We start from the raw sequence: 22,840 nt of genomic DNA on the forward strand, positions 1-22,840 counted from the left end.
ATAATTACATTCACCATACACATAATTACATACACCATACACATAATTACATTCATCATACTCACCATTACATTCACCATACTCATAATTACATAACCATACACATCATTACATACACCATACACACCATTGCATACACCATACACACCATTGCATACACCATACACATAATTACATTCACCATACACATAATTACATACACCATACACATCATTACATACACCATACACATAATTACATTCACCATACACTTCATTACATATACCATACACACCATTACATACACCATACATGCCATTACATACACCATACACATTACATACACCATACACGTCATTACATACACCATACACGTCATTACATACACCATACATGCCATTACATACACCATACACAACATTACATACACCATACACATCATTATACACCATACACATCATTACATACACCATACACACCAGTGCATATACAATACACACAATTACATACACAATACACATCATTACATACATCATACACATTACATACACCATACACATAATTACATACACAATACACATCATTACATACACCATACACATCATTACATACACTATACACTTCATTACATACACCATACACACTATTACATACACCATACACATAATTACATACACCATACACACCATTACATACACCATACATGCCATTACATACACCATACACAACATTACATACACCATACACATCATTATACACCATACACATCATTACATACACCATACACATAATTACATTCACCATACACTTCATTACATATACCATACACACCATACACATAATTACATTCACCATACACATAATTACATTCACCATACTCACCATTACATACACCACACACATAATTACATACACCATACACACCATTACATACACCATACACACCATTACATACACCATACATGCCATTACATACACCATACACAACATTACATACACCATACACATCATTATACACATCATTACATACACCATACACATTACATATACCATACACATCATTACATACACCATACACACAATTACATACATCATACACATCATTACATACACCATACACACCATTGCATACACCATACACTTAATTACATTCACCATACACATAATTACATACACCATACACATCATTACATACATCATACATGCCATTACATACACCATACACATCATTGCATACACCATACACATAATTACATTCACCATACACTTCATTACATATACCATACACACCATTACATACACCATACACATAATTACATTCACCATACACATAATTACATTCACCATACTCACCATTACATACACCATACACATAATTACATTCACCATACACTTCATTACATATACCATACACACCATTACATACACCATACACATAATTACATTCACCATACACATCATTACATACACCATACACACCATTGCATACACCATACACATAATTACATTCACCATACACATAATTACATACACCATACACATCATTACATACATCATACATGCCATTACATACACCATACACATCATTGCATACACCATACACATAATTACATTCACCATACACTTCATTACATATACCATACACACCATTACATACACCATACACATAATTACATACACCATACACAAAATTACATTCACCATACACATCGTTACATACACCATACACATCATTACATACACCATACACATCATTACATACACCATACACAAATGTACACATCATTACATACACCATACACACCATTGCATATACAATACACACAATTACATACACCATACACATCATTATATACATCATACACATCATTACATACACCATACACATCATTACATACACCATACACATCATTACATACACAATACACATTACATACACAACACACTTCATTACATACACCATACACACAATTACATACACCATACACGCCATTACATACACCATACACATTACATATACCATAGACATCATTGCATACGCCATACACGTCATTACATACACCATACACGTCATTACATACACCATACACACAATTACATACACCATACACATCATTACATACACCATACACATCATTACATACACCATACACGTCATTACATACACCATACACTTCATTACATACACCATACATGCCATTACATACACCATACACAACATTACATACACCATACACATCATTATACACCATACACATCATTACATACACCATACACATTACATACACCATACACGTCATTACATACACAATACACATCATTACATACACTATACACTTCATTACATACACCATACACACTATTACATACACCAAACACATAATTACATACACCATACACACCATTACATACACCATACATGCTATTACATACACCATACACAACATTACATACACCATACACATCATTATACACCATACACATCATTACATACACCATACACACCATTGCATATACAATACACGTCATTACATACACCGTACACTTCATTACATACACCATACACACTATTACATGCACCGTACACATAATTACATACACCATACACACCATTACATACACCATACATGCCATTACATACACCATACACAACATTACATACACCATGCACATCATTATACACCATACACATCATTACATACACCATACACACCATTACATACACCATACACATTACATATACCATACACATCATTACATACACCATACACACCATTAAACACACCATACACACAATTACATACACCATACACACAATTACATACACCATACACACAATTACATACACCATACACATCATTACATACACCATACACATCATTACATACACCATACACGTCATTACATACACCATACACTTCATTACATACACCATACACACTATTACATACACCATACACATAATTACATACACCATACACACCATTACATACACCATCAATGCCATTACATACACCATACACAACATTACATACACCATACGCATCATTATACACCATACACATTACATACACCATACACACCATTGCATATACAATACACACAATTACATACACCATACACATCACTACATACATCATACACATTACATACACCATACACGCCATTACATACACCATACACATTACATATACCATAGACATCATTGCATACGCCATACACGTCATTACATACACCATACACGTCATTGCATACGCCATACACGTCATTACATACACCATACACTTCATTACATACACCATACATGCCATTACATACACCATACACAACATTACATACACCATACACATCATTATACACCATACACATCATTACATACACCATACACATTACATACACCATACACGTCATTACATACACAATACACATCATTACATACACTATACACTTCATTACATACACCATACACACTATTACATACACCAAACACATAATTACATACACCATACACACCATTACATACACCATACATGCTATTACATACACCATACACAACATTACATACACCATACACATCATTATACACCATACACATCATTACATACACCATACACACCATTGCATATACAATACACGTCATTACATACACCGTACACTTCATTACATACACCATACACACTATTACATGCACCGTACACATAATTACATACACCATACACACCATTACATACACCATACATGCCATTACATACACCATACACAACATTACATACACCATGCACATCATTATACACCATACACATCATTACATACACCATACACACCATTACATACACCATACACATTACATATACCATACACATCATTACATACACCATACACACCATTAAACACACCATACACACAATTACATACACCATACACACAATTACATACACCATACACACAATTACATACACCATACACATCATTACATACACCATACACATCATTACATACACCATACACGTCATTACATACACCATACACTTCATTACATACACCATACACACTATTACATACACCATACACATAATTACATACACCATACACACCATTACATACACCATCAATGCCATTACATACACCATACACAACATTACATACACCATACGCATCATTATACACCATACACATTACATACACCATACACACCATTGCATATACAATACACACAATTACATACACCATACACATCACTACATACATCATACACATTACATACACCATGCACATCATTACATACACAATACACATAACATACACCACACACTTCATTACATACACCATACACACCATTACATACACCATACACACCATTACATACACCATACACATTACATGTACCATACACATCATTACATACACAATACACATCATTGAATACACCATACACACCATTGCATGCACCATACTCACCATTACATACACCATACACACCATCAAACACACCATACACACAATTACATACACCATACAGGTCATTACACACACCAAACACATCATTACATACACAATACACACCATTACATACACCATACACACCATTACATACATCATACACACCATTACATACACCATACACATCATTACATACATCATACACATTACATACACCATACACATCATTACATACACAATACACATTACATACACCATACACTTCATTACATACACCATACACACCATTGTATATACAATACACACAATTACATTCACCATACACATCATTACATACACCATACACATCATTACATACACAATACACATCATTACATGCATTATACACATTACATACACCATACACACCATTACATATACCATACACATCATTACATGCACATTACACATTACGAACATCATTACATACACAATACACACCATTACATATACCATACACACCATTAAACACACCATACACACAATTACATACACCATACAGGTTATTACATACACCATACACATCATTACATACACAATACACATTACATACACCATACACTTCATTACATACACCATACACACCATTACATACACCATACACACCATTACATACATCATACACACCATTACATACACCATACACATCATTACATACATCATACACATTACATACACCATACACATCATTACATACACATTACATACACCATACACTTCATTACATACACCATACACACCATTGTATATACAATACACACAATTACATTCACCTACACATCATTGCATACACCATACACATCATTACATACACAATACACATCATTACATGCATTATACACATTACATACACCATACACACCATTACATATACCATACACATCATTACATACACCATACACATTACGAACATCATTACATACACAATACACACCATTACATACACCATACACACCATTAAACACACCATACACACAATTACATACACCATACAGGTCATTACATACACCATACACATCATTACATACACAATACACATTACATACACCATACACTTCATTACATACACCATACACACCATTACATACACCATACACACCATTACATACACACCATTACATACACCATACACCATACACATGATTTCATACATCATACACATTACATACACCATACACATCATTACATACACAATACACATTACATACACAATACACTTCATTACATACACCATACACACCATTGCATATACAATACACACAATTACATTCACCATACACACCATTACATTCACCATACACATTACATACACCATACACATCATTACATACACAATACACATCATTACATACACAATACACATCATCACATACACCATACACACCATTACATATACCATGCACATCATTACATACACCATACACATTACATACACCATACACATTACATACATCATTACATACACAATACACATCATTACATACATTATACACATCATTACATACACCATACACACCATTACATATACCATACACATCATTATATACACTATACACATCATTACATACCTAATACACATCATTACATTCACCATACACATCATTACATACATTTACACCATATACACATCAAAGAATACCCCATACACCATTACATCTCCCATACACATCATTACATACCCAATACACATCATTACATTCTCCATACACATCATTATATTCCTATACACATCATTACATACCTAATACACATCATTACATTCTCCATACACATTATTACATACATTTACACCATATACACATCAAAGAATACCCCATACACCATTACATCTCCCATACACATCATTACATACACTATACACATCATTACATTCTCCATACACATCATTACATTCCCCATACACATCATTACATTCTCCATACACATTATATTCCCCATACACAGCATTACATACACTATACACATCATTACATACTCTATACACATCATTACAATCCCCATACACATCATTACATTCACCATACACGTCATTAAATTATCCATACACATCATTACATACATTTACACCATATACACATCACAGAATACCACATACATCATTACATTCCCCATACACATCATTACTTTCCCAATACATACCATATTACATTCCCAAGTACCATACATACACTATTACATATACAATATACAATGTACCACATGCACATAACCATGCCTCAAATTGAACTTTAATAATTGTTATTGATTGTGATATTCAAAAACATACAACAGTCATTTAAATCAGACTGCTTCCAGTCTATTTTACTCTATATCATATGTTGTGGAAATAAAATCTGAGATATTGATCATTGGTTATTTAGAATTCATGGTACAGATTGTGGTGACAAGGCTGCTGAGTGGTTGACGTTAGTAGTTGGTCTAACATGTCGTCTTGTGAGGCAAGATACTGAACATGACAGAGTGTCTAAACTAAAGTCAAGTAAGTGTAAAGTTAGTCATATTAATTATGATATATCCAATTGATGGATTAATATCAATCTACACACACATTGTGTACTGCCATACTTTGCAGTATTCTGCAATTCTGCAGATAACATTTTTATTATAATACATCCTTTCCTGCTTGTAGTTATAAGAGAAATAACAGTTAGAAATGTTAGCAGAAATATTAGTGATAATAATAAACCAACTTGTGGTACATAATTAATGAGTGAACAACATATTTGTATACAATGCTCACACAAAATAAATTTTCATAGCATACATGGTAATAAATGTTGCTAACTCTTGTTTTATCGTTGGTAGTACTTGATAGAAATAAAACAATTGATATAATTTGTATATTGATCACAGATTGTCTATGGTCTTTGTCTAATGAGTCACAGTTTCTAATCTTGACATTGTATTGTATTTTAGTGGTAGATAACCATGATCACAGATTGTCTCTGTCTAATGAGTCTCAGTTTCTAATCTTGACATTGTATTGTATTTTAGTGGTAGATAACCATGATCACAGATTGTCTCTGTCTAATGAGTCTAAGTTTCTAATCTTGACATTGTATTGTATTTTAGTGGTAGATAATCATGATCACAGATTGTCTCTGTCTAATGAGTCACAGTTTCTAATCTTGACATTGTATTGTATTTTAGTGGTAGATAACCATGATCACAGATTGTCTCTGTCTAATGAGTCACAGTTTCTAATCTTGACATTGTATTGTATTTTAGTGGTAGATAATCATGATCACAGATTGTCTCTGTCTAATGAGTCACAGTTTCTAATCTTGACATTGTATTGTATTTTAGTGGTAGATAACATGATCATAGATTGTCTCTGTCTAATGAGTCACAGTTTCTAATCTTGACATTGTATTGTATTTTAGTGGTAGATAATCATGATCACAGATTGTCTCTGTCTAATGAGTCTCAGTTTCTAATCTTGACATTGTATTGTATTTTAGTGGTAGATAACCATGATCACAGATTGTCTCTGTCTAATGAGTCTCAGTTTCTAATCTTGACATTGTATTGTATTTTAGTGGTAGATAACCATGATCACAGATTGTCTCTGTCTAATGAGTCTCAGTTTCTAATCTTGACATTGCATTGTATTTTAGTGGTAGATAATCATAATCATAGATTGTCTCTGTCTAATGAGTCTCAGTTTCTAATCTTAACATTGTATTGTATTTTAGTGGTAGATAACCATGATCACAGATTGTCTCTGTCTAATGAGTCACAGTTTCTAATCTTGACATTGTATTGTATTTTAGTGGTAGATAATCATAATCATAGATTGTCTCTGTCTAATGAGTCTCAGTTTCTAATCTTGACATTGTATTGTATTTTAGTGGTAGATAACCATGATCACAGATTGTCTCTGTCTAATGAGTCTCAGTTTCTAATCTTGACATTGTATTGTATTTTAGTGGTAGATAATCATAATCATAGATTGTCTCTGTCTAATGAGTCACAGTTTCTAATCTTGACATTGTATTGTATTTTAGTGGTAAATAATCATGATCACAGATTGTCTCTGTCTAATGAGTCTCAGTTTCTAATCTTGACATTGTATTGTATTTTAGTGGTAGATAACCATGATCACAGATTGTCTCTGTCTAATGAGTCTCAGTTTCTAATCTTGACATTGCATTGTATTTTAGTGGTAGATAATCATAATCATAGATTGTCTCTGTCTAATGAGTCTCAGTTTCTAATCTTGACATTGTATTGTATTTTAGTGGTAGATAACCATGATCACAGATTGTCTCTGTCTAATGAGTCACAGTTTCTAATCTTGACATTGTATTGTATTTTAGTGGTAGATAATCATAATCATAGATTGTCTCTGTCTAATGAGTCTCAGTTTCTAATCTTGACATTGTATTGTATTTTAGTGGTAGATAATCATAATCATAGATTGTCTCTGTCTAATGAGTCTCAGTTTCTAATCTTGACATTGTATTGTATTTTAGTGGTAGATAACCATGATCACAGATTGTCTCTGTCTAATGAGTCTCAGTTTCTAATCTTGACATTGTATTGTATTTTAGTGGTAGATAACCATGATCACAGATTGTCCCTGTCTAATGAGTCACAGTTTCTAATCTTGACATTGTATTGTATTTTAGTGGTAGATAACCATGATCACAGATTGTCTCTGTCTAATGAGTCTCAGTTTCTAATCTTGACATTGTATTGTATTTTAGTGGTAGATAATCATAATCATAGATTGTCTCTGTCTAATGAGTCTCAGTTTCTAATCTTGACATTGTATTGTATTTTAGTGGTAGATAACCATGATCACAGATTGTCTCTGTCTAATGAGTCACAGTTTCTAATCTTGACATTGTATTGTATTTTAGTGGTAGATAACCATAATCATAGATTGTCCCTGTCTAATGAGTCTCAGTTTCTAATCTTGACATTGTATTGTATTTTAGTGGTAGATAACATGATCACAGATTGTCCCTGTCTAATGAGTCACAGTTTCTAATCTTGACATTGTATTGTATTTTAGTGGTAGATAACATGATCATAGATTGTCTCTGTCTAATGAGTCACAGTTTCTAATCTTGACATTGTATTGTATTTTAGTGGTAGATAACATGATCACAGATTGTCTCTGTCTAATGAGTCTCAGTTTCTAATCTTGACTTTGTATTGTATTTTAGTGGTAGATAACATGATCACAGATTGTCTCTGTCTAATGAGTCACAGTTTCTAATCTTGACATTGTATTGTATTTTAGTGGTAGATAACATGATCACAGATTGTCTCTGTCTAATGAGTCTCAGTTTCTAATCTTGACATTGTATTGTATTTTAGTGGTAGATAACCATAATCATAGATTGTCTCTGTCTAATGAGTCTCAGTTTCTAATCTTGACATTGTATTGTATTTTAGTGGTAGATAACATGATCATAGATTGTCTCTGTCTAATGAGTCTCAGTTTCTAATCTTGACATTGTATTGTATTTTAGTGGTAGATAACCATGATCATAGATTGTCTCTGTCTAATGAGTCTCAGTTTCTAATCTTGACATTGTATTGTATTTTAGTGGTAGATAACCATGATCACAGATTGTCTCTGTCTAATGAGTCTCAGTTTCTAATCTTGACATTGTATTGTATTTTAGTGGTAGATAACCATGATCATAGATTGTCCCTGTCTAACGAGTCTCAGTTTCTAATCTTGACATTGTATTGTATTTTAGTGGTAGATAACCATAATCACAGATTGTCTCTGTCTAATGAGTCTCAGTTTCTAATCTTGACATTGTATTGTATTTTAGTGGTAGATAACCATGATCACAGATTGTCTCTGTCTAATGAGTCACAGTTTCTAATCTTGACATTGTATTGTATTTTAGTGGTAGATAACCATGATCACAGATTGTCCCTGTCTAATGAGTCACAGTTTCTAATCTTGACATTGTATTGTATTTTAGTGGTAGATAATCATAATCACAGATTGCCTCTGTCTAATGAGTCTCAGTTTCTAATCTTGACATTGTATTGTATTTTAGTGGTAGATAATCATAATCACAGATTGCCTCTGTCTAATGAGTCTCAGTTTCTAATCTTGACATTGTATTGTATTTTAGTGGTAGATAATCATAATCACAGATTGTCTCTGTCTAATGAGTCACAGTTTCTAATCTTGACATTGTATTGTATTTTAGTGGTAGATAACATGATCATAGATTGTCTCTGTCTAATGAGTCACAGTTTCTAATCTTGACATTGTATTGTATTTTAGTGGTAGATAACCATGATCACAGATTGTCTCTGTCTAATGAGTCTCAGTTTCTAATCTTGACATTGTATTGTATTTTAGTGGTAGATAATCATGATCACAGATTGTCTCTGTCTAATGAGTCACAGTTTCTAATCTTGACATTGTATTGTATTTTAGTGGTAGATAACCATGATCACAGATTGTCCCTGTCTAATGAGTCTCATTTTGTAATCTTGACATTGTATTGTATTTTAGTGGTAGATAACATGATCATAGATTGTCTCTGTCTAATGAGTCACAGTTTCTAATCTTGACATTGTATTGTATTTTAGTGGTAGATAACCATGATCACAGATTGTCCCTGTCTAATGAGTCTCAGTTTCTAATCTTGACATTGTATTGTATTTTAGTGGTAGATAATCATGATCACAGATTGTCTCTGTCTAATGAGTCACAGTTTCTAATCTTGACATTGTATTGTATTTTTGTGGTAGATAATCATGATCACAGATTGTCTCTGTCTAATGAGTCACAGTTTCTAATCTTGACATTGCATTGTATTTTAGTGGTAGATAACCATGATCACAGATTGTCTCTGTCTAATGAGTCACAGTTTCTAATCTTGACATTGTATTGTATTTTAGTGGTAGATAACCATGATCACAGATTGTCTCTGTCTAATGAGTCTCAGTTTCTGCTCATCAATACAATCAGTGTGAAGCATCTGCAGCAAAAAATTAAAGAAAGACAAATTACTGTGGACGCAGATGTAGATTCATCCAATTGCCTAGCAACGGATGAAGATGCAGAGAATTTAATTGGTCGTTTCCGAGGAAACCTGATCATTGATGGAGAAAAAGCCTATGAGGAAGATAATTGGAGCACATTGAGAATTGGAGATCTGCTTTTGAAGGTAACAGTGACAATATGTCCTAGGGGGCTGCTAAGCTTCCCTTGGGGGTCTGCTAGACTGCCCTTGGGGGTCTGCTAAGCTTCCCTGGGGGTCTGCTAATAACACTGACAGACACATGGCAAGGGATTGAAATCACAGAATAATTTAGTGTGAGAATAGAATAGGTTTTTTTCTGCTGTAATGCAGCCAGTACCCTCAAGTCATTTTTATGTCTTAAAGTGTAGTATACTCATGTAATTATGAAATGAAACCAGACACCAACAATGGTTATGAAACTTTCTTATACAAATAAATTAAAATAATAACTTTACTGCTTCATTATTAGGTTACTGTCAGCTTCATAAAGGCATGAATTTGTTTTATTTTTATATATTTATAAATGTTTTATAAATTTTAAATTATGGTTGAAAACAACTAGACCAATTACAACATGTTTAGAATGCATAGCAATAAATCAGTCTGAAATCAGTCAATGACTGTAGGAATCCAGCAAAATCTCATGATTAGTATAGCCAATAGAAACATCTAGGGTAATTGTTTTATATTATCAATTTTCATTTGTTAGTACAAGAATACTAATACTAAATATATTGTACAGAGTATGGCAACACTGAATCTTTGAAAGAAGTAAAGCTTGTTGTTCGAATTTTGAATGTTTCTCTTTGATAGAACTGTCAGTCAAATTTTTATGAATGAGGCCCTCTAGTGGCAGGTTATCACTTTTAATGTTATTTTGTTTGTACCTATTTCACTTTTATTTGTCCCCGTTTAAACACAGTATGAAAACGGGGATTGACTTCTGTGCATGAGTCTTTTCATTCCTGTGTCCGTGCATCCGTGTGCGTGTACCCATATCTTAGACATGCATGGACCAATTACATTCAAACTTCACACATACATCATACATAATATTATATATGGCAGCCATTTTTGTACTGAAATCAAGCATTTCTGGCATTCCAGAATAGATCTCAGTTGTTTATGGATGGATTTCGTTCAAACTTGGTAAATACGTTAGACATTGTTGGTTATTGACGCTTGTCATTTTGTTTTTCAGATCAGATTCAAAATGGCTGACTGGTGGTCATTTTGTTTTAAGAAATGTGTTCTAAAAACCATATTTATGACATGCTTTGACTGATTATGTTCAAATTTGTTATATTCATTATACATCATGTCATAGATATACAGATGTATTAAAAATGGCCGACTGTTGGCCATTTTCTTTTAATTAATGCTGTTCCAGATTAGGTACAAGATGACTGAATGTCAACCATTTTAATGTTGAAAAATTATCATAATCAAGCATCAGCTTTTGAATCCATATCTCTGACATATTTATGTCCCAACTAAATTAATATAAACAAAAATTATATATCTTAAATTCAATAAATAATGGGGACTGTGCTTGTTATTTGTTTATTACAAAATTTTCACTTTCATTTTTGTCATCCTTTTTAAAAAAAATATATATATATTTTTTGTAATAACATGTTCCAATGATGACTAAACAAAACAGTCAGAGAAAATTACATGCAGCTAAAATAAAGTGTGTTACAGTATATATTTCAGATATGGCATAATAGTGATGTACCATTAAAATATTATCATTACACAGACCCCCCCCCCCAACCCTCCAAGTTAAGAATTCTGACTAAAAATAATTCAAAAATGGTTTGCAAACCACACCCATATTCTAATATATTGATTGTGAAATCCAATAAAACAATATCTGTGAGTCAATTTGTTAAATGCTGATAAATGCTATTCAGTCATTCACACTTTATTATGTTGACACTTTTATCTTATTTGTAATCTGTCAAAAAGTATTCTTTTTACTTATCTTGTCAAAATAAAGCACAAAAAAGATCATGATATTCATGTCATTTTTGAAAAGAGTGACATATCGGAAGTCAAGGGGGTCAAATTCTCCAGGCCATAAAGATGGCACCCCATAGCTGAAAAACGAATATTGCTATAATGGCTTCCTGGATCGGAAATGTCTTGTTGGCATGTCATGTGAAAGAGAGAGATGATTTCAAGATGAGTTGGCAGTGATTTTGTTTCCCAGTATTTTTTGGCTTGTTTTTATTTAGATCATGAATGAATATACACAGTGGTTTTAGTTCTTTCAGTTAGAACTTGACATATATACTCATTACAAAGTGCCTTCTGGTTTTGTGGTTTTAAACTAATATTTTAAGTTGCAACATTGTAGCACAAAACCACAGATACCGGGGTAATATTATGATTTTATCAGTAGCTGACATCATTCATGTATAGCATTGTCTATTATGCAGGAATGCCAAATGTAACCAGAGCTAGATTGCAAGACATTTACTTTAATGAATGAGGAGAAAACTTGAACAGAGGATGTTAGCAATAAACTCAAACCTTACAAACAAATTAAAAAGATTTACAGATTGAAACATTATCTAAAATTAATTGCAAACTATAAAATTTGAAGTGAAGGAAAGAGAAGTCAATACACGTACAGGTATATTTCCAATTTAAACACTTCTAGTTACATTGCAGATTAACAAAATTTCTGATTATTAGTTCAAAGCTGAGTCAACCTAATTTTTCTGCTGATCTGCACTGGCTCGGAAGATGAATTCTGATTGGCTAAAAAAACAAAAGACTTGTGGCGTTGAATGCACGTTCATTCTCAGTAATGTTATGCAAATTAGAAATTCAAACTAGCTAATCATTTACAACCTTCCAAGCCAGTGCAGATTAGCCCTAATTTTTCTGTCAAATCACAGTATTGACCATTATTATGTGTTTCCATTTAGTCTGGTGGTCCTTGTAGTCGATGTCAAATGGTGTGTATAAATCAAATGACTGCAGAACGAAGTAAAGAACCATTAACAACATTAGCAACATACAGAAACAGAAAGGTATACACTTGTACCACCTACCATAAAAAACACATACACACACGCATACACAAATACATACACAGACAGACAGACACATTAACATACTGTATTTATTTTTGTGTAATTCGCGGAAAAGCAACTTGTCAGCTATATAATTTGGAGTTAATGTTTCTAGTCATATAAAATATTGATTTCAGTTCATCAATATTTTAAAAGCTATTTTTAAAATGTTACAGTAGCATGTTGTTCTAGTTGTGATAGTACCTCCACAAAAACTATTTTTGAGTTTTTCTCCGACATCTTGCTTATCATGATTAATGTCATCATTGATTTCATGTATTCAACATTAGATATTTGTATGCAAATTAGAAAGAAAACAGTGAGAGTTAACTAGAATCTCAGTGAGTTCAGATTCTTACTGTTTTTTAATTTGTAAACACAAATACTATCACATCAGAATCTCACTGAGAGTATTGCTGGAATTTACATCTCTTGTCCTGGCAAATATTCCCACAAAAATTTGGTCAACATTTTTGATGTACGTCCCTCAACATCACAATGAAAAAGTAGTAATCAAACTTATTCTAATCAACTACTACAGTGTCTATTACACACACAATGAATCAGATTGACAAAAATAGAAGGCAAAAGAATTTTAATAAAATAACAATACTAAGTACCGGTAATAAATTCACTGTGGAAGGTGTTTAGAAATACTGTAAATATAATAAAATGAAGAGAAATGATTGAATGTCAGTAAAACCGATACACTCTTAAACAGTCGGACACAATGACAGATGCCAACTTCTGTATATGATTATATTTTGGTATTTACTAACCATCATCATTTTATAAACTTTATTTTTTATATTATCCAGGTTCCATTTGGAATCCATCTTTTCCATGATAGAGAATATTCTGGCACAACATGGATACAAATTGGAGATGCAGTTACTCCATTGGGATGAGACAGAGAAACACTCAAGGATGTGAAGAGAAATTCAATTTGTACAGTTCAGAAAGTACACTTATTTATATGCAACTAATATAATTCATTATGTCATACTTCATCAGCTGGTCAATGTGCAAATATTTGAAAATGAACTAAAATGGTGGACATTAGGATATACAGACAAAGTCACTTTACTAAAAAAGAGTAAACAATTAGCATATTCACAGCCTTTTCCAGGGATTATAATGTTGGTATAATAATTATAGTAATAATCCGAATAGATTGATGGATTATGCAACATCTTATGGTATGCTCAATTTCAGCCAGGAGTTACTGCTTAATTATAAAAAAATCACTTACAGATATCCTTTAGTTGAAAGGATTTGGGTAAAATTCTCAAATGGTTGGGGAAATCTCATTGGATTGAAAACAAGTACAGCACAATGCTAAAGAATTAATACTTGGAGACCCTTCAATGCCAAGGTTATTGAATTTTTTGATTTTGATAGCAAAGAGATTTATATACATATCCAGGTATAAACAAAAAATAGAACCGAGTGAGACCATTTTCCCCTTGAATGTACTTTGCAATGTAATTGTAATGATAGTGGTCAGGTAATACATACTCCCCAAGCTAATGAATGGAAAAAGTATCGTTGGAAGGAGGATATAAAACAGAATTTTGTAGATAAGTTGAATTCAGACGAAGTGGTTGGGCTACTAGATAAAGCACATGATTATGTAGGCGAAAATAACGACAGGGTAATTGATTGTATTAAGGGTGCATTAAAACTAGCTGGGGAAGGAATGGAGTGTCGCGGTACTTCTAAAAATATGAACAATCAACCATGGTTCAATAAATCCTGCCAAGATGCCAAACGTGAAATGTTCAGATGTCTTACGTTGTTCAGGAAAATGCACACTGACGAAGCACTGTTGCAATACAAACTTGCTCAAAATACTTTCAAAAGCATTTGTAATTTTAATAAGAAAACTCACACAGACTTGCTGTTAAGTCGAGAACAAAAATGTTGGGATAATGTGGTTGGTCGGGATGGTATGTGGTCCGTGATTGGACGGTATTGTAGGGATACCTATAGTAGGAACATTTTGAACAGATAAATAAGCCACAGGTTGTAAACAACGGGGACGTCACTTTTGTTTCATTGCTTGAGGATCGTTATGCTAAAAATGGTAATTGTGGAGATTTGAATGATTGAATCACTAATGATGAAATTATCAAAGCAGTGAAATCACTGAAAAATAGGAAAGCTACTGGTCCAGACGGAATTCCTGTTCTGTAAATCATTTATTACTCATGAGTGAATTATTTAACAATGTTTTTGAAACAAGGAAATTTCCTGAAGGGTGGTCACGAGGGGTGATTATTCCACTTTTGAAAAAAGGTTCAAAATCTAATCTAAAATATTCTGTAGCATACTAAACAATGGACGTTATGAATGGGCAAAGGATACTGGGACCATCTCTGGAGTGCAGGCAGGATTTCGTAAAGGTTTTTGTTCTGTTGACAACATATTGGTCTTGTATGCAATCGTTCAAAATTATCTTAGAAAAAAAAAAAGAGGGAAATTTTACTGTATATTTGTTGATTTTGCCAGAGCTTTTGACTCTGTTGACCATAGCCGACTTTTTATCAAATTACATAATATTGGTATATCAGGTAAAATGTTGACCATTGTCAAGTCAATGTACAGTGATGTCAAATCGTGCATCAGACTTGATGGTGGGATTTCTGATTACTTTCCTTGTACTATTGGTGTTAGACAGGGCAGTGTATTGAGTCCTGTTCTTTTTTCTTTGTTTATAGATGAATTATATAATATGATTGGGAATGTGGGATACAGGGGGGGGGGGGTTCAGTTAACGCAAGAAATGTTTGATTTATTTGCTTTATTGTATGCCGATGATGTAGTCATATTTGCTGATTCAATTGTTCTAATATTTTAGAACACTTTTGTATTAAATGGAAAATAACTGTAAATAAAAGGAAAACTAAAATTGTAGTGTTTCGGAAAGGTGGCCATAACTCAACTAAAAAAAGATGGTTTATGAATGATGAACCTGTTGAAACTGTAAATTCCTACAAGTATCTTGGGTTATTGCTGTCATGTAGAAACAGCTGGTCTAAAGCTGCTGCAAATTTGGCTGCACAAGCACGCAAATCAATGTTTTCTTTATTTAGTTTTGAGTATAAAGTTGGTATACTTAATTATGATGTTTATTTCAGACTATTCGATGCTTTAATTTTACCAATTTTTTGTACGGGGCAGAAATTTTGGGCTTTAAGCAATATATTCAGGCTGAAAGAGTGCAGTTGAAATTTTGTAAACATTTTCTTGGGGTTGGTGATAAAACATGTACTGAAGCCGTACTTGGGAAATGTTACCCATTTTTGTAAACTCCTTGTTAAAATGTATAAAATACTGGTTACGAGTCACAGAACTTCCTGAAGGGAGGGTTGTAAAGCATGCTTACAGACTTATGTATAAAATAGATGAAAATGGAAGGACATCATGGGCCAATGAAATTAAAAATATACTTCATATGTACGGCTTTGGTATGGTTTGGATATCCCAGGGATATAAACCTGTTTTTGGTACAGTTCAAGCAGCGGGTAATTGATATTCATAGACAGGATTGGTACAGTGAAGTATGTTGCACTGCTAAAATAAGGTCATATTGTAGTTTTAAAACCATGCTTGAACCAGAAAGATATCTTTTTGTAGTCACAGAGGCTAAACACTGACATGCTCTAGCACGTATTCGCTGTTCTAGTCATAGGTTGCGCATTGAAGCGGGGCGCTATACAGGGTTGGAAAGAATATGCAAATTTTGTTTATCTAATGTAGAGGACGAGTACTATTTTGTTCTTGTTTGCCCATTATTTCACTCTATGTGAAAACAGTTAATTCCTGAGTATTTTTGGCATCTTCCCAATTCAGAAAAATATTACAGTCTAATGCGCTCAAAATCCGCAAAGGTACTACGTAATCTTGGTAAATTTCTACATAAAGCATTCAACCTTAGAAGGGAGTTTTCGTTACTTTCGATATAAGAATTTTGTTGTAAAATATATATATATATATATATATATATATATATATAATTGCTGTACATTCTCCAGTGCTTGTGTATTCTTTTGTTTTTCTGTTATGTATAGTCATATGGCCCTGTGGCCTAAAAGACAATAAACATTATTATAATATGTAATTGCAAACAAAAGATCAAAATTCATCTGAAAAAATGGGGTAAATTTCTTGACCTATTAGAAAAACAAATGCATTAAGTTGACAATATTATATAAAATGTATATTTGTTGAAGGTTTCTCAGACATATGTAATTCTATTTATTCAAAGCACTGTAAGATTGTATCTTATATACTATGGACTTCAATAAAAACAAACAAAAAATAATCACTTACAAGTAAGTACATGTTTTTGAAAGGGTAATACAATATGCAAATTATCAAATTATTCATGCATAGATAATCAATTCATGGGATTTAGGAAAGAGGTATGAGGTTACAAAGCTGTAATACAATATGCAAATAATCTAATTAGGTATACAAAACTCACTTTGGAAAGTATAAGGTTTGAAATCTGTAATACAATATGCAAATATATTTTTAGATATAAACAATCGGATTTAAGGAAGATATGTAAGTGGTTTAAGAGGTATACAATATGCAAATAGCTAATTTTATATGTAAGACAGTTTTTATACTTAATAATAATACCATTAAGTTCTTACAACTGAGCAATATTATAGAAAAATCTTCAAACTCCCAATTACTCAACAGAAAATCATCCTTGAAAAAATCACTGTAAAGGTCAGGGGCAATTTAGTGGCTTCTTAACTGCATTTCTCATTCTGACTACATGAGGGTATTTAGTACACCCCCCTCAATAATTCTCCTAAAATTTACTGCCAGAATTACTGCTTGTTGCATACTACTTTGACTGACCAGTTATTTGCTTGCTGAAGTAACAAACCACCGGATGTTAGTACTGAATTTAAAACTGCTTCCGACAAGATTAATTCCTGGTTGTAAAACAAGTATAGTTCAAAATCAGAAAATTTCCAGAGTTGACTTCAGAACCAGTATCCATGGTAACACTAAAAACGATATTGATTTCCTGCAAATTCTGGCGAACTAATATTTCATTACAATGTAACAAGCATCATAATGCTTAAAGAAAGCTAGTGCTGCAGTTTCCACAGAAGAACATTATCAGTTCAGTCACTTAGTTCTAGAATATATCTTCTCCGTAATATCATTTCGGCAAAGTGGTAGCATTCCATGTAATCCCCAGTGTCAAAGAATGATAACATGATAAAGCTGTGAAATGTGAAACAATGGTTCCATCAAATTATAGCAATATTGGTTTCAATATTTTATAATTATCGATAAGACCTGCGATCAATCCATTCACTGCTGCTCTATACCATATTTGTTTTATAACTTCTTTTCTCAGTAGTTGGGAGCTCCAACGTTTTGCAATATTTCAATATCACATGGTGGTGTATACCAATGCTTTAAGTATATATGTATAACAATCACTTCTAAAATTAAATTAAAAAGAAAAAGATGCTGCCAAGGTAAAAAAATAATACAATATGCAAATAAGTTGATTAAATCTGTAATAATGGATATTTATTTTTTATATAAACAAGACACTTCGCGATGAGCGTCTTTTGCGGTCAGTAATATTTACGAACATTTTTGTTCACTATTGGCGATCCGTTCTAGGATTGCCCTTAAAATCAATTTTGTGTTTCTGAGTGTGTGGTTTCCGGTGTTTTCAAGTATTAATTCTTCTGTGATTGTTTTGGCTTGGCCCATTTCCCTCAAACTTGGCAGGCAGGTCACACCATCACCCTAGTTATTAGGTAAAATCTGAAGAAAAAAACTGGCCTATCGTTGCCACAGTAACAGCCAAAAAACTGGATAGCTTCGTGCTAAATGAATCTCCTCCTACAAATTTAGGATAAAACTCTTCAGACATAGCTCATTCTACTCAATTTGAGTGTGGGCACTAAGTTACTATTTGAATTTTTGATATCTGTTTTCATTACCGACAAATTTGACTCTTCTGTGATTTTTTTGGCTGGGCCGTTTGGTTCAAACTTGGCGGGCAAGTCACACCTTCACTCTAGTTAGGTTGTAAAATCTGAAATCAAATTCTCGCTCACCGCTGCCATAGCAACAGCCAAAAACTGATTTTTGAATACTTTCGCCCCAAATTTATTACCTCCTACCAGTCTTTATATTATTATAAATAGCAGTGTTTATATGATCATGTTTTTGTTTTTTTTTATTTTGGCTACGTTGCGCACTGGTAAGAGATCACCGGCGCCAACATTGTTACACTCTATCAGCGTAATCCCAACGCAACTTTGAACTATGAATGAACTGTAAATGCTGCCTTCAATCATGGAGCTTTTTGCCTCCATGTTTCAATCTAGAAAATACTATCGCAAAACGGTTGAAAATAATAAATTTAACAGCAGAATACGTCCTAGCAATAAAATAAAGTGACTTCTAAGGACTGAACGTTTTTTTGCGAACCTTGTATACGGGTCCCGGTTTTAGTTATAAACCGACGTTAGCTGCACGTTCATGTCCTACCATGGCAACAGCCGAAAACATGATACTTGTTTTTGAGCGGAGCGGATGCCAACCAGCCTACCGGCTTGTTTTATAAACTGGCTTGGTAATTCCCACCACCAATAGTAGACCATGTCACAGCATTTCAAGTACTTTTCCAACAAATCCAAAATCACTCGATAATGTTGTTTACTTTACATTTGTACTATGATTACATTTTAAAAGTACACCCAAAATAAGGGAATTTAGTATATAGCCTTGACAAAAACAGCATAATTTTCTTGTCTTAATATTGCATTTTTTTTTCTATCTGTGTAACTTCATGTGGATATCCTGATGAGATTTAAAGTTCAGTTCACAACTAATAACGGTTTTGCAATATTAGAGGCTGTGAACTTGTCCATGGAGGCTGCAAATTATTAAATATTGTATTCACTTACATTTATTTTGTATTTACAATTTGCAATGAGTTCCACAGTATCTTTTTCTTACTGGTGTGGCTACAGTGACTGTGTAGTGTTTTTGTTTTGTCGATTGTTGTCAGTTGTTTGTTTTGTGTTCTTGGAAATTTGTACAAAAATCAACAGCGGTTAGATAGGTATGTTATTTCCATTATGCAGTATATTGTAGACAGTACTTGTATACTTTGTTATCCAGCATAAATATCAGATTGTTCGGAAGCATGAAATTGTAATGTAAATTTCGTTCATTAATGTTGTAAGATGGCGCTTTCTCCGGGGCCTTCAGAGTCCCACTGGCATGTTGACTATGTTCCGGCCCGTTTACTTAATTGTTGTCAGTGTCTGAGTGGTATATACAAAATACGACCAAGTGAACGTCAGAATATCAAAAAAAACAGAAACCTAAAAATCAGTTGCCCATACCAAAACAATCTGTCAGCCGTCGCCGTCCACAGCAGCAATATGATTTTACACATCGAAATTGAGAATCGCAGGTGTAGACAATATGCATAGAAATGAACACTTAATCCATCTATCCCGGCCAGCAATCGAATCTTTAATCTTCATGAGTGATGTAACTGGCATTTCCACCTATTTGCTTCTATTCCCACTATCCTAAAACGTCCAAGTGAATGTTGCCAAATTCGCGAGTGTGCGTATTTTCGCACAGTGGCGTAATCAAAGACGCGCTGAACAGAAAATCAATTCTGGGCTAGTACCATTGTCAAATTCTGGGGAGTAGATGACTATTTATATGGGAGACGTTACAATAAGGAACTATTAAAATTGTTCGATTTGCATATCAAAATCCATTATTGGAACAGAGCATGTTCTATATTCACCAAAAAACAAAGTTGTTATGTTTCTAGACACACAACAGACTCGAGACAATAGAAACCGTCCGATCCGAGCGACCTGCGTTCTTGAAAATCGAGTCTTATCGCCCTTGCGTTTCCGAGCAAAAAACGATGAGGCCAAAAATGACCGATTTTCGCCCAATCTTCTATGAATTTTTCATAATTTAGCTAATTCAGTCCAGCGGTTAGATAGGGTATTTATTAGAGACGCCCGGAGAACCAAAATTTGGGACGTGAATCACTCCGGCGACTAAAAATCGGCGAAAATGGCCAAGGGGGTGAGGGACTGCATTTCAAAAACTTATTTTATATATAGGGTATATAATAAATGTATTCCTACATTGTTCAATTGTACTGCTATTAAGATAATAAATACAAGCGCAACTCGCAATATTGTTAGTTTGTGCTTCGAATATGAATTAAATTCACATGCATATATGATTTGA

At 33.3% G+C, this 22,840-nt stretch overlaps 1 protein-coding gene across 2 annotated transcripts in view; it reads left to right on the forward strand.

Annotated features, from left to right (window-relative positions):
* LOC144359458 (molybdenum cofactor sulfurase-like) overlaps window positions 1-18,881 on the forward strand; it is a 40,322-nt gene extending 21,441 nt beyond the window's left edge. The window contains exons 6-10 of one of the 2 annotated variants that reach the window (XR_014928090.1): window positions 6,819-6,937; window positions 11,344-11,612; window positions 13,913-14,109; window positions 14,408-14,512; window positions 15,373-15,394. Coding sequence is in view for 1 of the 2 variants with exons in the window: in XM_085495286.1 (XP_085351412.1) it covers window positions 6,819-6,937; window positions 11,344-11,612; window positions 14,408-14,512; window positions 15,373-15,462 (583 nt within the window). In the remaining variant the exon portion in view is untranslated. Of the gene's footprint in view, window positions 1-6,818; window positions 6,938-11,343; window positions 11,613-13,912; window positions 14,110-14,407; window positions 14,513-15,372 lie in introns of both variants that reach the window. The other variant, XM_085495286.1, reaches the window with a different exon arrangement.
* The last annotated feature ends 3,959 nt before the right edge of the window (window positions 18,882-22,840 follow it).

The sequence above is a fragment of the Saccoglossus kowalevskii genome, chromosome 21, assembly GCF_978046115.1.
Source record: "Saccoglossus kowalevskii chromosome 21, keSacKowa6.1, whole genome shotgun sequence".
NCBI classification, from domain to species: domain Eukaryota; kingdom Metazoa; phylum Hemichordata; class Enteropneusta; family Harrimaniidae; genus Saccoglossus; species Saccoglossus kowalevskii.